This window comes from Tetrao urogallus (genome assembly GCF_951394365.1).
Source record: "Tetrao urogallus genome assembly, chromosome: 5".
Taxonomy (NCBI): domain Eukaryota; kingdom Metazoa; phylum Chordata; class Aves; order Galliformes; family Phasianidae; genus Tetrao; species Tetrao urogallus.
The window spans coordinates 49,370,757-49,388,603 of NC_136818.1; the positions used below are offsets into that span (position 1 = coordinate 49,370,757).

Genomic DNA, 17,847 nt, shown 5'->3' on the forward strand with positions numbered 1-17,847 from the left:
CCTCCTCGCCGGGCCGCGGTGAGGGCGGTAGGGCAGCGCTCCGCCCCGCCGTGCGGGGGTGTCCGGGCGTCCGGGAGCAGCTCCTTTGCTGCATTACGGCGGAACGGCGGCGCCGAGGGTGCCGGCGAGGCTCTTCGGCGGCCGTAGGGAGAGGCGAGGGCGCGGGGTCCGGGTGCCGGCAGGCGCTTGGGGGCTGCCGTGAGGGCAGCGGGGCCATGTCGCTGCAGAGCCCGCCCGCGGCCGCGGCTGCCGCCGGCCTGCCTCCCGGCGCGGAGCTGGAGCAAGAACAGGGCAGCGCGGCTCCGCCGGCGGCCGAGGAGGACGGCGAAGATGAGGAAGAAGAGGAGGAAGAAGGGGAGAAGGAGCGAGACGAGCTGCCGGCCATCCCAGCGGCGTGCGGCGCGGCGGCCGGGGTAGGTCGGGGCCCGGCGGGGGCGGGTCGGGGTCGCTCCGCGGGGCGCTGCGAGCGGCTTCTTCTGTGCTCTGCTCCGCTGGACGGCTTTCAGTCAAGTTTCTTAAAAATAACGCTTGTGTCTGTCAGCAGTGACATAACGAAGCTAGAAAGGCTCCATCTGCTTATAGTTCTGTAACGTTTTACAGCGGTCTGCTCCCGGGTTAGTCATGGCTGGGGCTCCGCAGCGCTGCTCGGGGAGGTTGGGGGTGGAGGGTGTCCGCTTTTCATGCGCTTACGGCGAGAGAACCTCCTGGAAAATGCCTCGGTATTTTTAACTTTTTGTTACGTTTTCCGTTTTCTACGCTGTATCCAATGAATGACTTCATACAGGTAGGAAAAAAGCCGTGAGAGAGCTCTTTGCTGGGATAATTCCATTTCGGAAACCTTATTCGAGATCTTCCGTCTTTGAGCTATGAGTTACTTTCTGCTGGCTGCCCGGCGTTATGAAACATACGTTTTTCCTGGCGTAAGTTGCTCGTTGTCTGTAGCTCCACGTGAAAGCTGCAAATTCAGTCCCACCCCAGAACGTCACCCAGCCCACCGTAATACGGTTATGAGACTTAATTGAATGGTTCTGAGGAGTATCTGATTAACTCGAAATTATCTTTATATATAATTTGAGTCTAAGTGATTGAGTGTCTAGTGGTTATGACTGTCATGAAATAATTGTAATGTTAAACCAAGTGATTGTAGGCAAACTGCAAACTCCTTTGAGCAATTTTCAATTTGTGTTTTGCCTACAATGTTCCAGCTTTGCAAATCTGTCAGAATTCGGGAGAATGTGTTTGTTGTTGTGATTCAGATAGGGATTTGGGAGAAGTCTGTGATGAACAAGTACCCAGGAGTGATCTACACCTCTGAAAACATCAATTTCAGACTCTGAAATGACTGGCAAATGCCAGTCCTGTAGAATAAAGATGCCAGCGATGCTCTAAAATGTGTCAGGCTTATCTTAAGGAATGAGAAATATGTGCAGCTAGTCTGCCATGTAGATTTTCTGCTGCCCTAAAGAATCAGGAAAGAAATCTTGTTTGCAGCTAGATGTCCTGTGTGCATCTCTGTGCTGCTGCCTGTGGGCTGAGCTGACTGCTGCAGAGCTCAATCCAGCATGCACTGTCAGATGTACATGGGTTCTGAATTTACAGAGATTATAATGTGTGCTACAGGGGGAGAATTTTTGGGGGGAAATGTAATGGGTCTTTCTATAGCCCTGGATTTCTCTGTGCGACAGAATGCAGTCTTTGATCCAAATGTACCAAATAGGGAATATGCTTTTGCAAGACCTTTATTGGCTGCAGAAAAGCAGATATCGGATGGTTGGTGTGCTTAGCCCTTGTCCTGACCAAGCTACGCATATAAATTCAGGATCTGGAGAGTATGTTGTTAAGATCATGTTTTAAACGTTCTGCTTGAACATCAAAAATGAGCACCACTTAATTAGATTATCTCCAGCACTTTTAAAGATAGACATTTTCTCACTTCCATCTTCTTCATTAAGCTGTAGAAAAGTTTGTAGTTTGATATGGTGACAGAAGGGGGGAAATTACTGTCTTAAAAAATACTTATAAATTCCCTTGTTGTTATTTTTTTTCATTGAAATTTATCTCCTTTGGAAACAAAGGCCTGGTATAATCATAATGATACTCCAGATGACATATATTTTCTCATTTTCTCTGCCTGTTATTTCTCAGTTGACAGCCATTGTATGATGACTTACCTAGTCTCTATGTGATGAGTGAGCCTCAGATGTCCTTGCTCAGAACACCTCCCCAAGTTATTTGTGTAACTGACATTTTCTTCGATGTGTTCGAGAACCACCATCGATTGTGCAACTGATATGCCATGACTAAAGCTTCCTAGAAGGCAGCATGAAGGCATGACACATCTTTTAAACAGTTTCTGGTCTCCACAGTAGTTGTGGAAAAGGTTAGAATTTGAGGAAGTCAACAGAAAACAGTAGTATCCTTTTTCTTAGATGAGCACGTTTGTGAAAGATGTCCCATATGGGGCAAGTTGTCACATCTGACTGCAAGTTGTAATCAAGTGTTTGGGTGACTGCTGATATTGTCATTCGTTTCCAGCTGAGGACCATGTGGAGTTATTGAAAGAGGATGACCTTTGAGGGTGTCTTTCTTTTGCTTTCTAAGGAATCTTGTGGAGATTAAAGTACTCCATGAATAAATTAATGTGTTCCTGCAGCACATCAAAGTTTTTCTTATGGGTTGAACAGGGCATAAGGCTTGGATGTCAGTTTCTGAAAAGAAATGTGGAAATTTTAAAAGCTTGCCCTCTTGTAAGCAGAAGCAAGTAGACGTTTCTGTAAGGCAAAAGCGTTCCTATGTTACACCTCTCAAGATATAAAAGGAAGGGAAAACTTCAATACTTGAGCAGGCTGTTGTGCTGGCAGCTGCTTTTGGGTAATCTAAGTGCCCTCCATATGTTCTTGCACAGCCTGCCATGTGTGTAGAGTGAGTGAGCTAAGTTAGAGCTGAAGAACAAGGAGTTCAGGAAACTCTTCTAGATGCTCTTTACTATCCGGAGGAACTCTGTGCCCGTTCTTCACAAACAGTTTGACTTGTTTTCACTGTCTGATTTAATTTTAATGATGAAAAACATAGATTTATAAGGTAGAAAGACTGGTACCTCTCTGGCCTCGTGAAAGACTTGACGCTTCTGAAAAATTCTACGAAGAATCCAACAGTGTTGTGAGTTATTAATATGCTCTTATAAAGGAGGATTAAAGATCACTTTGATCAACTTACTTCCTCTGAGCATACTTGCTCCTTATGTGGGGGTTCGGTTGTCTGATGGCAGTGTGTGCAGTGTCTTAGGCTCTAGAGGCTCATTGACCTCCTACAGAATTTTATAAATATGGCACAGTGCTGCATACTTGTCCTACATTACTCTCCCAGGAGATGTCAGTGATAGTCTTTAATGAGCATGTAGCTCCCCAGTATTCCTCCAGGGCTTTCCATAAAACTTTTCTCCAAATAGTGTAACGTTGTTGCAACTGCACTTGGAGCAGGACAATGGAGCTGAATAGCGCGAGATCTTTTTTTTCTGATTGCTTCTTGGGACGGTGGCATTAAGCAAATCCTTTTAACATAACTTCTCAACTATACTATTGCAATGGTGGGGCTGGAGTAAAACCTAGAGAGCTGAGGGAAAGTTACGTCAGTCAAAACATCTGTCACAATAGCTTACTTCATAAGAGCTCTGTTATTGTTATTTACCTATTCCTTACTGATAATATTTGGACTAATCAAAAATCCAGAATGTTTTCCCCATAGAGCATACATTTTGTGACCCAGCAGATTAACCTCAGAACTGGATTTGTTTTGAAAGTCCTTTCTCACGCAGTCACATCTTGCTGTGTTTATCCAGGGTGGAGGCTTTTCCAGCCACATCCCAGAGAAGTTTTAATAGCCATCTTAATGATATTTTGAAGTTTATAGAATAATAAATTAAAAACAGGTAATGTGAAAATACTGATAATTGCATTTTATGTTTGTACATTTGTTGCATATCAGGAATTTGGAGCTAGAAACTGAAAGTTTCTAATTTTTTAAGCCAGAAATCCTGCTGATTGCTCAGATTTGTAATTTGCTGAGTTATAAGCCATGGAAAAATAGCTCATTTTACAGTTATTTAAAATTCCTGGCAGTGTACCAATGTGCACACACCACAGTGTGGCAGGTTTATAGGCTGCATTATTACCCTCCTGTTGGTGTTTCAGGATGTTGTGGTGGAAGTGAAGTACTTTCCTCAGAGCTCTGGCTGCATGTCTTAAGTCAAAAATCATTTCTTTAAAGAGGAAAGGGAAATGTATGGGTTTTTAAAATATATGTGAATTGTTCTGGAATTTCTGTTCTACTTTGTAGAATTGCAGTTTTGATCTGCATGAAAATATTTTTTGTCACTGAGAGAACAGATACCACATAATGATCAAATGAATCTTTACGTTTACCAATGCATGTTTAGGCTCTTTAAATGAGGCTGAAAATCACGATGTGCAAGAAGATTGTGTTTGTTTTTTTATGTAGATCTACTTTACTAGACATCAGCTGATGACTTGGAGCTGAGATACAAATGAAAAGTTCTGCTATGTTACTTATTTTGGACAAGCCTTCTACCTTCCCCGTGTGTTGCAAATTTTTTGAAGTAAATGACTATATCTAAATGTAAAGAAATCTGTCTAGTCATGTGGTGACTATTGGCGCTTGGTGTCCGACAGGCTGATTGGCACAATCTTTTAAAAGTCTGTTGTGTTACTTCATTTCTGTTCACTCTTAAAACACAGCAGCACCCAGCATTTCTTAGCAAAAGCTTAAGCAGACTGTCTTGTGGCAGGAGGTGCAGATATTAAGCAGATTTTTTTAGCATTGTGTTAAGTAAATGTTTGTTGGATAGCATTTCTTACTGGCAACTGGTGCTGAGAACTTCGAATCAGGTGTTTTTATCAGATAGTCAGTAGTTAAATTTTATTAGTCTGCATAGAATTTTTGTCTCCAATCTCGAATCTGGGGAAGTTTGTCTAAACTGTATAAGGTTTCCTTTGAAAAAGGAATGTGTGACACTTGCATCTGTTCAAACTGAGCTGTCTGCAGTGAGAAAGATAGAATTAGTTAGAAATGTTCTATCCCTTTATAGCATACTGTCATCTTAATTACAGGGATTGGAAAGAGGAGCAAAAAATCAGTTTTCTACTTTCAGCAATTTCATCACAACTATCAACCAAAAGAAAGAAGGCACCGGAAACAGAAATTCACCCACACAGCCTGTTATACCGAGCATCAAAAATGGTAAGAGAATAAAAGCCTTATGTTACTTAGTCATCAGTTTAAGAAGGTGCTGAGCATTCCACCAATATTTCTATTGCACTAGTGCCAAGAAACCCAGAAATCTAGGTTTCATTATATTTTAGTGTGTTTTACATTGTTTAGTCAGTAAATCATTATGGTTGTCCATCCTCAGTTGAGATGAGTGGGAAAAGAACGACTAACAGACCTGGGGAATGAAATAATCATCTGAAATGTGAAAGCTGCAGATTCAGAACTGCATTTCCAGATACTGTTGTGTAACTGCAGTCACATAGCACGTTTTTCTAGAAATTGTCAAACTTCACAGAGATTTTTCTAACTGAATCTGCAGTATGGCAGTAATGAGACATGCACAACACTTTTGTGTTGGAAGAGACCTGCTGTTCTTCAGTGAAGATGAAGGCCAGTGATAACATGATATAAAACTTACAGGCAAAGAATGGTGTTTTCTGAAGAACTTCATAGGTGAGAAGGAATATTGCTGTGCTGTGATGAGGTAAAGATAATCAATGGAGAGATATTGTGTGGAGCTGTATCTTCAGTCTTCGGAATTAGAATCACAGAGCCTGATGAGGTCACATTATAGTTAGACTTGATATTTTTAATAGCAAATGTATTTCACTGTTGAAGTGTTTTTTGAGGGTAACAGGTTATGGAGTTCCAGTAATTTCAGACTTTTGATAAAAGCCTGTATAAGCATTTGTCACATTTTGTTCTGTGTAGCTGACCTTGCCTGCGAGCAGGTTCCTTAGTATTCTATGATTCCCTATGTCTTTACAGCTCTTAGTGTATTTGAGGCTAGAAAGAAAGGCATAGTGCTAATTAAAAGATCTAAGTAGTATGAATTAGAAACAAAACAGTGGACATTGACTTAACTTGGAGAATTGGTTTCCTTAATAAAGCAATACTGATGTCATTGCTGGCTGTTCTGCAAATGTAAAAGTCAGTGCAGGACTTCTTTTCAGTTACTTGTCATGCACTAAGAAGGTGCTTCCTACTTTATTTTAAAAAAAGGCAGAAAAGAGGGGAGGAAATCACTGAAACAAAAAAGGCAATTACGTGTAAATGAGAGTTTGAATATGATTTTGTTCTGGTGATTTCAGGATCAGGGTAATCTGCCTGTATGAAAATAGATTCCTTTGTCTAACTGTCCAAGGTCCACTCAATATTATTTGAGGACATATGTTTGTATTCCATGGGGGAAAAAAAGTAACATTGAAACAACACAACCCTCGCAGTTTAGAGTGCTTCTATTGGTAATCTGGGATTTGTGAGTGATGCTTGGTTACGGATTTTTGTTTTAGTACATCTGCTCTCTCCCTCTGGATGTGTATGTGTGCACATATTATTGTACTTCAAGCCTGAGTTAGAAAAATATTATTTCTCAGGGGGAAAAAAAAAGTGTTTATAAATTGAAGTTGATAAACACAGTATGAAAGCTGGTCTTATGTTTGTTATATAGCTGCCACAGAGATATTTTTTGTTATTTTTTTTTAAATCTGTATATGAACTAGATTTTTTTAGTTTTTTGATGTTTCAATTGTGAATAAGTCTTGTTTGCCTTAACTACTTAGGAAATTCATAAATACTTGGAAAATCTGCTGGTAGCTGTGTTGGTCACTAAAAATATCTCTGGTTTAGATTCGTTCACCCTAGATTTGTGTAGTAGTCAATTCTCCTTTGTATCAACAAGATTTCCTTCACTGATTTTTGATAGTTTCCTAAGCAGTCATACAGTGCTGAGTCTTTTTAGTAACATGACTGGGCAAGCAGCCAGAAATGATTACGAGTTCTTGTCTTGTAATAGGGAATTGTTGCTGTTTGTCAACTCAGTACATATAAGTTTGAAGTTTGTCTTCAATGGAATTAAATTGATGGATCTTAATGAATATTTTTGGATGTTAGGCAAGTAAATCTATTTACAAATGCACTGGAATTATGGTGAAATGCACTGAAGTTGACAGTATTTATTGAATGTATTATTAAAACACAGTTTTAGTATTTCTAACTTAAGCAGCGTATTTCAAAGCAAACTGCATCACTGTCAGAGTGGAGTTTACCAGGCTTAGCACCTGCAGCCTCAGTTACTGGAATGAGAAACAGCTTCCGTCAGCAATTGTCTCTTCTGCAGATGTAGGAAATATTTTCCTTGGTGTATTCAGCTGTTTGTAATTCAGTGTTTAGTCCATTCAAAAACTGACAAGACAGAATGAGTGTTAAATTAAAATGACTTGTTTTTCTTGGAATAGAAAAAATAATGCATAGTCTTAGTTTCTTGTAAGTCAGCCCATCTGTAATAGCTTAGCACTTAGTGGGATTGTTGGGCACCTTGGCTTGAATTAATTGAGTACATGTCCACTGTTGTTGTATTACTACTCTTCTTTTAGTAGTCTTAAATTTCAGCTGTGAGGATGACAGGGTTCAGCAGCTGTAATTAAAGCCATGCTTGTGAGTGAGAACAGCTCTGATCTGATGAATAACATTGATCTGATTTGAATGACATTGACAGTTTCCCTATCATTAGCATGAGGGAAAGGAATCTCATTTGTGCTTTGGGGATGTTACTAGCATATATTTCTCTGCTGTGATAAATGGGGTAGGCAGTAGAGTACTGATACTACTTTGGTGTTTTGTTAGCTCATGTAAGGAAAAAAAAAAAAAAAACCAAAAAAACCAAAAAAAAAAAAACACAAAAAAAAAAAAAAATGAAAAAACCTGATCAATCTAGAAGGAGAAAAACAAGCAAACAAAACCAAACAGAAACTCTTGGAATTATAGAGAAAAGGCTTAGAGGGTTCTTAGACAATTCTTAGAGAATTTTGGTTCAATATATTTGACTTAACTCATATAAATACTTTTAAAATATGCAGTGTAAGTCACACTGGAAAAAAAGAAAAACAACATAGATAAGGATATTTGAGAAGACATTGGCATTAAAATGGGGGTTTGTGTTGTACGTGATATCCCAATCTGTTTTTCATGTTTGTGGTGGTTTGACCTTGGCTGACTGCCAGGTGCCTACCAAGTGCTGACTCTCCCTGCTCAAGCAAATGAGGAGGAAATAAGGTGAGAAACAAAGCTTGTGGGTCAAGGTAAGGACAGGGAGCTCATTTAAAATGGGATTGACCTGAGGAGAATTGGGTTTTTTGCTTATTAAAAATGGAGTAGGATCATGAGAGATTAAACCCAAACCACTTTTTTTTCCACCTCTCCTTCTTCCCAGGCTCAGTTTCAAACTCAAGTCTCTACCTCCTCCCACACAGCAGTGCAGAAGGATGGGGGATAGAGACTGTGATCAATTCATTACACTTTGTCTCTACTCCTTCTTTATGGCATTTCTCTGCTCCAGTAGGATAGAGCCATTCATAAGCTGCTGCACTGTGGCTATTTCTCATGGATTCTGCTGCTCTCCAAACACTGCTCCCGCACGGCTCTGTGCCTCAGGCTGAAGCTCTATCCTGGCCCTGCTCAGTGTTGGGACTCTGTGTGCTGCAGCCTCCTTCAGGCTGCATGTGGAGATCTGCTCTGCATGATGCCTCTTCTAGCATCTTCTGGGCAGCAGGGAACTTCTGTGCACGTGGAGTGCAGCCAGCTTTGGTTTGCCTGCCACAGAAGCTCAGCCAGCTTTGCCTTAGCCAACAGTGGGTCCATTTTGGAGCTGTCTGGACGTGGCCTTGTCAGGTGTGAGAGCAGCACAGGGTTCTTTTCACAGAAGCTGTTACTGCCGCTCCCATCCCAATCAAAACATTGCCACGTAAGCCCCGTACAGAGTTTTCAGATAAAATTAAGTAAGGAATAGAAGAGGAAGACCTCATTAAAGTGCTGCTATATTAGTTTTAGTATTATTAATTTAGTATTAGACAACCAAATTTATCGAGTAGAAATGTTTAAATGTAGTACTGTTTCAGCAGTAATTCTCTGACAGGTGCAGAAGACTTGCACAGTCCATTTAATTTATTGCCAACATTATTTTGAGAAGCTGTAGATGATTTACAGTCAGTTCTAGCTAAAATAATATATGACTATAGAAAACTTGTTGTTTTCTGTAAGAAAATGATCTGTTCAGTGTGAAGTTTCACATTTTTATAGATATTGGAAAACGCTACTGTTGCATTTTGTATGTTACTTTTGAATCAAATACAATGGCAGTGCTGATGTTCTTGGTCCATAGCTGTCAGTTGTGGGCTGCTCAGTTTGGCTTTCATGCAGTAAATATTCCAGGAATGCCCTGGGTATCTATGATTCCATGACATCGTTTGATTTTCTGTTTTGTGTTTTAACTTGCATACCTGCAGTTCATCATAGATTTATATGGATGTAATATTCAGAATAGGCACGTTCGTTATCAGTCTGACTTCAGAAAGTACTTGGCTTAATGTTCAGAAGGTCAAGCATCTGTGTCTGCAAATGAAAATTCTGCAGCACTCGTGAAAATGAAACTACATTTCGACTTGAGTTTTCTTGTATGATGTGCTGTTGTGTAGCACTAGATGTATTACTAGTCTGTCTTCTGAAAGTAAAATATTTTGCTATTTTCCCTTATAATGAGTTGGAACACCACTGACTGATTGTTCAGGTTTTTGGGTTTTTTTTTAATCAATGTGCTAGCAACTTAACTGTGAAAAATCGAGTGTGATTTTCTTTGTTTTTGTAATGGACAAATAATTTTTTGCCACATGGTCCAACAGTTCATTCATGCGGTAGTGAAAACTCCCTTCTTTTTGAAGGCCCCAGGCAGGAGTCAGGGGGCCGATTTTTCTTCCTCGCTTGGCATTGGGAGCACTTTGTTCAGAAAGATATAGTTACAGGCTCAACATAGAGGGGTTTTTGTGTATGATTTTATTTCACTGCAATTAGTGAAAGTTTCCATCCTGTCTGGGATGAGCAGAAAAAGTACTTGGATGAGCTGGTCTTCAGTGAAATATAATCAACCAGTATGAGTTTTCGTTTTTCTTCTCTAGTTCCTCTTCATTTGTGTTTTGCTAGCTAACTGTTATGTATATAATTGTCTTGTATTTATTATTTTTTGCTTTTTTTTTTTAATTAAGTGAGAGACCTACCACCTATTTGCCTCGATGTTAGGCAAAAACAGCGCATCTCTATAGATACACTGCCCCAAGAACTCAAAGCACCGGTCCCTCCTCAACGTGCCCTTCCCATCCGAACCAAGACTGTGAAAGACTTTCAGTAAGTTTCATTGATGTTCCTAAATGTAAACTTTACTTCTTTTGACTTTTGTTCTAATTCATGCACTTGGTTTTTTGTTCATCTTGAGGGAGTAATTCAGTAAGACTGTCTAATAGCAGAAGTAGTTAGGTTAGCTGTAATGGTGTGATGAATAACTGTTGCTGTGAAAATTGCCAAAAGAATTTCTCTAGCATAAGCTTGCTGTTCTGGTCAAGAATTGGCAAAGTCTGCACTTCAGAGTTGGAATTTCTGTTTCTAACAGGTGTTAGGCTTTAGAACAAATACATACAACTTATGATAGGTTGGAAAATACCCTTCAGCGCTAAGTATTTTTTTTTAACTGCCAGCTATGATGTGTCCTGAGCATTTTTTCAATCTTCCGTAGAACAATGCACATATGACATCTAAATTTGTAACATTGTATTTGATTGAGGACTGCAGGGATAACTATGTGGACTACACATTCTAACTTTAAAAAAAAAAAAAAAAAAAAAAAAAAAAAAAAAAAAAAAAAAAAAAAAAACAACAGGTGACCTTTATTTATGCATTATGCTTAAAAGAACATTAATTTTCAGCATTAAGTTTATGGCAGAAACTTTTTATTCATATATCATTGCTTTTGTGCCCACTATTTTAAGCAGTTGTATATGTAGGCTATTTAAGCACTTCTCTATTGAAAGTACTATATTTTGTCTTCAATAAGGAGAGTTTTAAGAGTCTGTGAAGACAATATTTACGCTATTATCCTGTAAATGTGATTTAGCTAAAAGGAAATTAGAATGAGTTGAAATAGCATCCAGTTGCACTTCTGTTTGTTCAAGTTCAGTACAGACCCTTAGTCAAAACTGTATCTATGTTCGCTTTCTTCCAGCAATGTCATGCTGTGCAGAAGAAGGTGCTTGGTTGGCTTAGTTGGACTTGTGGAAGTCCCCAGGGAAACCAGCAGAACTGTTTTTAACTAATACAATCTGACATCCTGATGTCAGGTCTGCACCACTAATTTACCTGGTTTTGCTCAGTTTGTTTTGTATGTAAGGGAATAAAGACACTGCACCAAAATTATGAAATCAATGCTGTCACTTGCAGAAATGGCGTAACTTAATGAATAAAACAGTGGCACAAAGTTTTTGCACTAGGGGCTTCTGCCTGCTTTCGTGAACTTGTCTACATTGATCGGCAGAGTGTTTCTTTCTTGTTTATTTGTTGTTTAGCATTAGCACCTACAAAACAGCGTTGTGATACTGTAATATCCTTGAGTGTTTTACTGGTAGGATAACCTTAGCTAGAAAATAGGGAAAAGTGTTCCTAAGGAGAAGCTTGATTCTTCTGTTTTTCTAACAGGTGGGGGAAAAAAAGAATCACAGTTGCTCTAGGAGGCATGTGAGCATATACGTTTCATTGCTCTTTTCAGTGTTTGAAATTTTGTGCATTCAGTGAAGAATAGGAATGCTGGTTTATTGGTCAGTGTACTTATTTGGTGGAAAATCCTTAGCTGGCATTCAGGTGTTCTGAAGAGCTGTGATTTTTTCCACATTCAGATTTTTATATCTATTGATTGCCGTCTTGTGATGCAATTATTAAGAGTTTCATTCTTTCAGGAAGAATTGTTTTAATGTCCCATTGATTTCTTCATATTTTTACTTCAGATTTGTACTTTAAAATGACTTCAAGGGTAAATACAGATTTTGTTGTCAAAAAATGTGTAGAGTCCCCTACAAAGATTAATTTTTTTTAAAAATGGGAGATGATTCACTACAGCGTTAATGAAATTGACTACTTTAAGAGCAGCATATGTACTTAAGTAAATCTCAGAAGTTTTATCGTGTTAGTGTTTCTTCAGCATGATTCTGTTCTGCTAATGATTTGTCTTAATGTACTGAACTGTGACACTGTGAATTAACATTTTGAATAAGAGACATTGCTCAGATACATCAAACGCAAACTGTGCTTTTGTTCTCCTGCAATACCATGATTGTGCAATGACAAGGAAGATGTTGGGGAGGTACTGATATTATACTTATCTGCCTGTAAGTGTGCTGAGTGAGAAAACCATGGAGTTATAGTGCAGTCTGAAGTCTGAGGGACTGGGAAGATTCAACTCTTATATTACTAATATTTTAATGCATTCTTTCTAGGGATGATATGGAAAAGGCAAAATCATCAGGAGATTGGAAGGCCGTACATGAGTTTTATTCTACAACATTTGATTCTTTCCTGGAGATAAATGCTGCATTTAAGGTGGAAAACTCATAATATTATTCTGTAGTTACAGTGATTTGGATTTGCAAAGCAGTTAAACTTCAGTTAAAGGCTTGCAGCTGGTTACTCAAACCCACTAAGATCATCTTCTCATCATCTTAACCATCTTTAGTAGATGATCTGTTGTGGCATTGATTTATTCATTCCAGTTTATGTAAGTATACTTCAAGCAAATGTGAAGCTTTAAAATTCCTGTGTTTAGTTTGTGTTCTGACACCGTGGCTGCATAAAGTGCTTCCTACAGAAACTACAGTTTAAAAAGATTCAACCTTATGCAGCTAATAAAGAGGTCCAGGTAAAATCAAGAAATAAAGTTCTTCTCTGGCCCTTTTAAAAACAAAAACAAACAAAAACCTAGGTAAAATAACCCATGAACTCTCAGCTGCTTAATGAATATTGAATACTTACAACCTTGTTCTTGTCTCATGAGGGATCTGCGGCAAAGATGGGATAATGTTCTGTGCTTTCATTATTTGAGATCCTCCTAGATTTTAAAATAGAACAGCTGCCAGTGTGCAATATTAGTATGCTTTAGTTTCATCTTTCACATATTAACGAAAGTGACTTAGATTCTCATGTTTTGATAAGGAAAACAAATAGTTGTGTGTATGTGTTTCATTTTAACTTACTGTTGGATATTTAATTTTTAAAGACATATTCAAAATATTTCAAAACCAAAATGTTTCATGTATTATCTAACTTGCAGAAAGATGCCAATTCTCCATTTAATACAACTGAAGACTCTGGAATCAATGCAAAATTTGTGAATGTTGTCTATGATGCCTTATTAAATACTGTAAGTAGAAGAGAGTAGAAGTAGAGTTCGTGTTTGATAACATTGTAACAGTCTCTTCAGCAAAGAGATTTTCAAAGAAGCAATTTATCTAAGAAAAATTTTTGATATAGGTACGATTTCTGAAGAAACATCCTTTAAATGATCCCTTGTGAATTGCCATAGAGTCATGAAAACCATTCAAGTAAAAGATGAGGAAACTTTTGTTAGTAGTTATGCAGTTCATACTGTGGTTGATCTCAAAGACTGTTTGAAAGATAAGACGTGACTGATGGGAAATAAGGAAAATGTGAGGTCTGGGTTGCAAAAAGTAAATACTGTGCCTAATAAACTCAGAACAGGAATTATATTGAATTGATTTTTAAAGTTTTGAAAGCCTTGGGAGGGAAGGTACAAAGGAGCTCAGCACCATAGTCAAAGACTTTATATCTGGTTTGAATTACAAGAAAAACAAGCTTGCTTTTTTGTACAGTGTCTTTTATAGAGTATATACAATTTGATCAAGTGTGTTGTTTTTTTTTTTTTCCCCTGTTCCTTTCTCCACAGCCTCAAGATGTTCAGAAGTCAGTCCTAAAGGGAATAATTAATGGTCTGCTACAAGAATGGAAAGGGTAAATGTAATCAGTGTTTGCGTTAGTACTGTTTCAACACTTACAATTGGTATACTTCTTGTTTTTTACTTTATTGTTCTAGACAAAGAAGGAAATTGTTTTGAAATATCATACTTGACTCATGAGAGCTTGTGTCCTTTTGGGAGGCAAATCTGCTGAAATATACCCAAGCTCTGTAAGCTGATGCTGAACCTCTGAGAGGCAGACTTTGCCACATAAACCCCAACAAAATCTCAGCTGCTTTTTGCCAGGGCTGTCTTTCAGGCATCCCTGCTGTAAGATGAATTAAGTAGTTTATCTAGAGTAAAACATGTTCACCCTGCCCTCAGCTAACAGGCTTTAACCTAGATAATGCCTTTACCTGAAGTTCATTCTGCAATATCATTTGTGTGGCCGCAGCACTGGAAGGGCAGTACAGAATGGAGAAAGAGCTAGCCAGGAAGCATGGAGAGGGCAAGATTTTAACAAGAAGTAATAGAAGTGGGAATGCCTAGTTTGATTCAAAAAGGATATAGGAGGAGACAGGTCTTTGTAGTGACTCATCAGTGACCCAGCCCTTAGTTATTCCTTTCTCTGCACTGCCTGCTGTTTTTGTGCTGTTGCTACATGTGTGTTTGTGGGTACATTAAGTCCTTGAGGCAGATAAACAAGAGGAAACAGAGAGGCTGCAGTGATAGAAATGTGTGGAGAATTCTAGCAAGAAATATCATAGATGGGGCAATCAAACTCTTCTGGAGCGTTATCACTGATAATGAGTATGGAGTGCCCTTTTGGAACATCTGCTTTTCAATCTATTTTTCGTTCTTTCTTCTACTGTACTGTGAAAGACAGATGCTAAAACAGGTAGCTGCCTTTAAAGAGTAGTCAGTCTTCAAGTGTCCTTTTCAATTCCTGAGAGCAGTGAAGCTCCTGAATATGGTATTCAACACATAGTGACAAAAAAAAGTTAAATCCTAGTGTGATTTCATGACTATTAGTCTGTATATATTTTATATCATGTCTATATCATATATATATATATATATATATATATATATATATATGGAATATATATATATATATTCCATTTACTATTTCATTCATTCATAGACCACGGACAAAAGATGATCTTAGAGCATACTGTATACTTCTACAGGTAAGAAAAATGCAGTATTTTTATTTAGGTACATGTCTGCACAATTCCTAATCTATAAACCAGTATACTATGCAAACAAGATAGTATAACTGAAAAAATTCACATGTAATTTCCTGTTATTTATATAATATTATAAGAATATATTAACATTTGGAAGAAGCATAGGGTATGCATGACTTAATGACAGATAGCTAATGGGTAAAGGCCGCGTACGTTAGAAGTATGAACGAAGAAGCATTAGACATGTAATTGTTTCCTAGCACTATGTTGAAAGGGCTAATGTCTCTGTGAGTTCAATTTTCCAATTTATTGTCAGATTTCCTTTGTTGAGGTGCTGCAATGCTGATCTTCCCAGGAAGTTTCAGTATGTGCAATTTTTGGTATTACTGTAACTTTCTCTAGTGTTGCAATTTATCCAGCAGTCTACTACTAGTCTACGTCAGTCTGTTGACTGCATTGCTGACTTGTTTGTGTTAATCAGTGAAATTTCCTACTAAAATTGTTCTGCATTCATACCAAATTTCCCCTTCAAGATATGCGTGTGTAGATAACACCACTTCACATGAGAGATCTGTCTGTTGCTACTTGAAAAAATCAGGTAGTTCTATAATTTCTGGAGATGGTAGCCGTTGTCTTTGGGGCGGGTGTATTAGTTGTGAATTATGTGGAATAAATACTTCTGAAAAGTTGGAATTTGAACTCATATGTAAGAGGGAAAATAAGTTTGGATTGTGTGGAAAGAAAGGCGAATCTTTATTACTGAAATTAAAAGCTCATTGTGCAGAGGAGTGTAATTGTGCTTAACAGTAAATGATAATCCAGAAATAATATGTTGAATACTGCCTCTGTTACCCTTGGGCTTTCTTTCAAAACACACGCTCACAAAAAAAAAAGGACCACATACTTTTACAGTATAGAAGTTATGTTATGTATTTTTCACTTGAATAGAAGTTGCAAATAATTTTTTTTTATAGTTTTACCACTGTCACAGCATAATTGTCCTACATAACTGTATTGGCAAAAACAAGAAACAGTCCTAATGACTTCTTTCCTCTTATACAGTTTATTAACCTAACACATTTTTTTAATCTTTTTCAGAATCCTCAATTTAGTAACACTTCTACTTATGTCATCTATGCTCACTTGCTAAGACAGATAGCAGCCTTAACAGAAGCTGACCATCATTTCCTAGTGCACTGGTCTAAAAAGTAAAAAAAAAATTAAAAAGTTTAAAAAAATTTAGAATTCAATTTTTAGGATTACAATTGTTACTGTAATTCCGTTGATGTTGACTGTTTTATATTATATATAAATTAAAGTTAACTTAATTGACTACAGAGATTGTTTTTGTTGTTTTCGAAGTACATTTGGACATAGTCCACTAAGTGATACTGATTTATAGATGCAAACTAGATATAAAAATGTATGAAAGTTATCATCTTTATGCAAAAGGCTTTGATTTCAGAATAACTTGTGTAAATTATTTTTATGTAACTTATGCAAAAAAAAATTATGAATGTACATGTTCTAGATACTTGCTTAGATTGTATTATTAATACAAACATCTTTGTGACTTCCTTTCTATAAAGTTTTCTCTTGTATTATTTCCAAAAGATACTACAGCTTTCCTGTATTATGTGAAAACCACAAATTAAATCAAGTCCTTGCTCATAGTGTAATGCAGATGGTTACAAAGTACAGCTAAGGTATCAGATTTAAATGATAGCACCCAGCCATTGGCCATTTGGAGGTAACTGCCCAAAGAGGGGCTTTTAAGTTTGTATGTATGTTACCTTCCTTATGACTGTGCAAAAGTTTCAGTCTAGAGTTTAAAAAATAATAATAATAATAATTGTATTTACGTTTACCTTCTGGGGAATCTGCTAATTACAGATTATATTCTCTGCAAGGTTGAAAATGCATATATTTCTCTCATTCCTCCTGAAATATGTCCAGATTTGCTTAAAGTTTTGGTGATTTATTATTTAATTGGATCAGTGTTTATGAACCAGGTGAACCGTCTTGGTTAAGGATGCAAAAGATATGTTGATATTCTTAGAAAAATCTATTAGAAATCTGAAACAATTGAAGAGAACAGCTTTTGTTTACAAAATGATTCTTTGATACATCTGCTTACATCTATGCATATATGTGAAGTTTTTGCTGTATTCTGGAAGTTGTGCAGCATATAACTTTACATGTGCTATTGTCACAAGTGCATGATGTATTTTCCACTGTTGATTCAATAGGACTAAGCTTCTCAAAACCAAAAAGTAAGGGTCTTTTATTATCCAGAATGCGTTGTGAAGGAATGATTTATTGTTCACTTCTGCTCAGCAAAAGAGGAGAATAAGTATTGATTCTTTTGTAAAGTTTTTTAAAATTACAGAAATTAAAAAGAAGTTTAAATGATGCACTGAAGAGTATTGCTGCATGCCAGTATTTCAAAATATGCTTCTGCAAACTTTCTATTTGGAATTTTATTTTGATATTTTGATTTTGTTCTTCAGAACATAACATTGAAATCTAATAATATAGGCTTCATTGTGGGCAGTGATCACATGAGAGTAATTGCAGCATGTTTGTTT

At 37.6% G+C, this 17,847-nt stretch overlaps 1 protein-coding gene across 1 annotated transcript in view; it reads left to right on the forward strand.

The window, feature by feature from the left end:
* Positions 1-215: 215 nt before the first annotated feature.
* The window catches only part of HECTD2 (HECT domain E3 ubiquitin protein ligase 2), a gene marked incomplete at both ends in the record, with an annotated part of 33,713 nt that continues 16,081 nt past the window's right edge, over positions 216-17,847 (forward strand). The window contains 8 exons of the mRNA XM_079536198.1: positions 216-413; positions 5,127-5,256; positions 10,323-10,461; positions 12,597-12,699; positions 13,427-13,516; positions 14,060-14,124; positions 15,214-15,259; positions 16,358-16,467. Coding sequence (XP_079392324.1) covers positions 216-413; positions 5,127-5,256; positions 10,323-10,461; positions 12,597-12,699; positions 13,427-13,516; positions 14,060-14,124; positions 15,214-15,259; positions 16,358-16,467 — 881 coding nt within the window. The remainder of the gene's footprint in view (positions 414-5,126; positions 5,257-10,322; positions 10,462-12,596; positions 12,700-13,426; positions 13,517-14,059; positions 14,125-15,213; positions 15,260-16,357; positions 16,468-17,847) is intronic.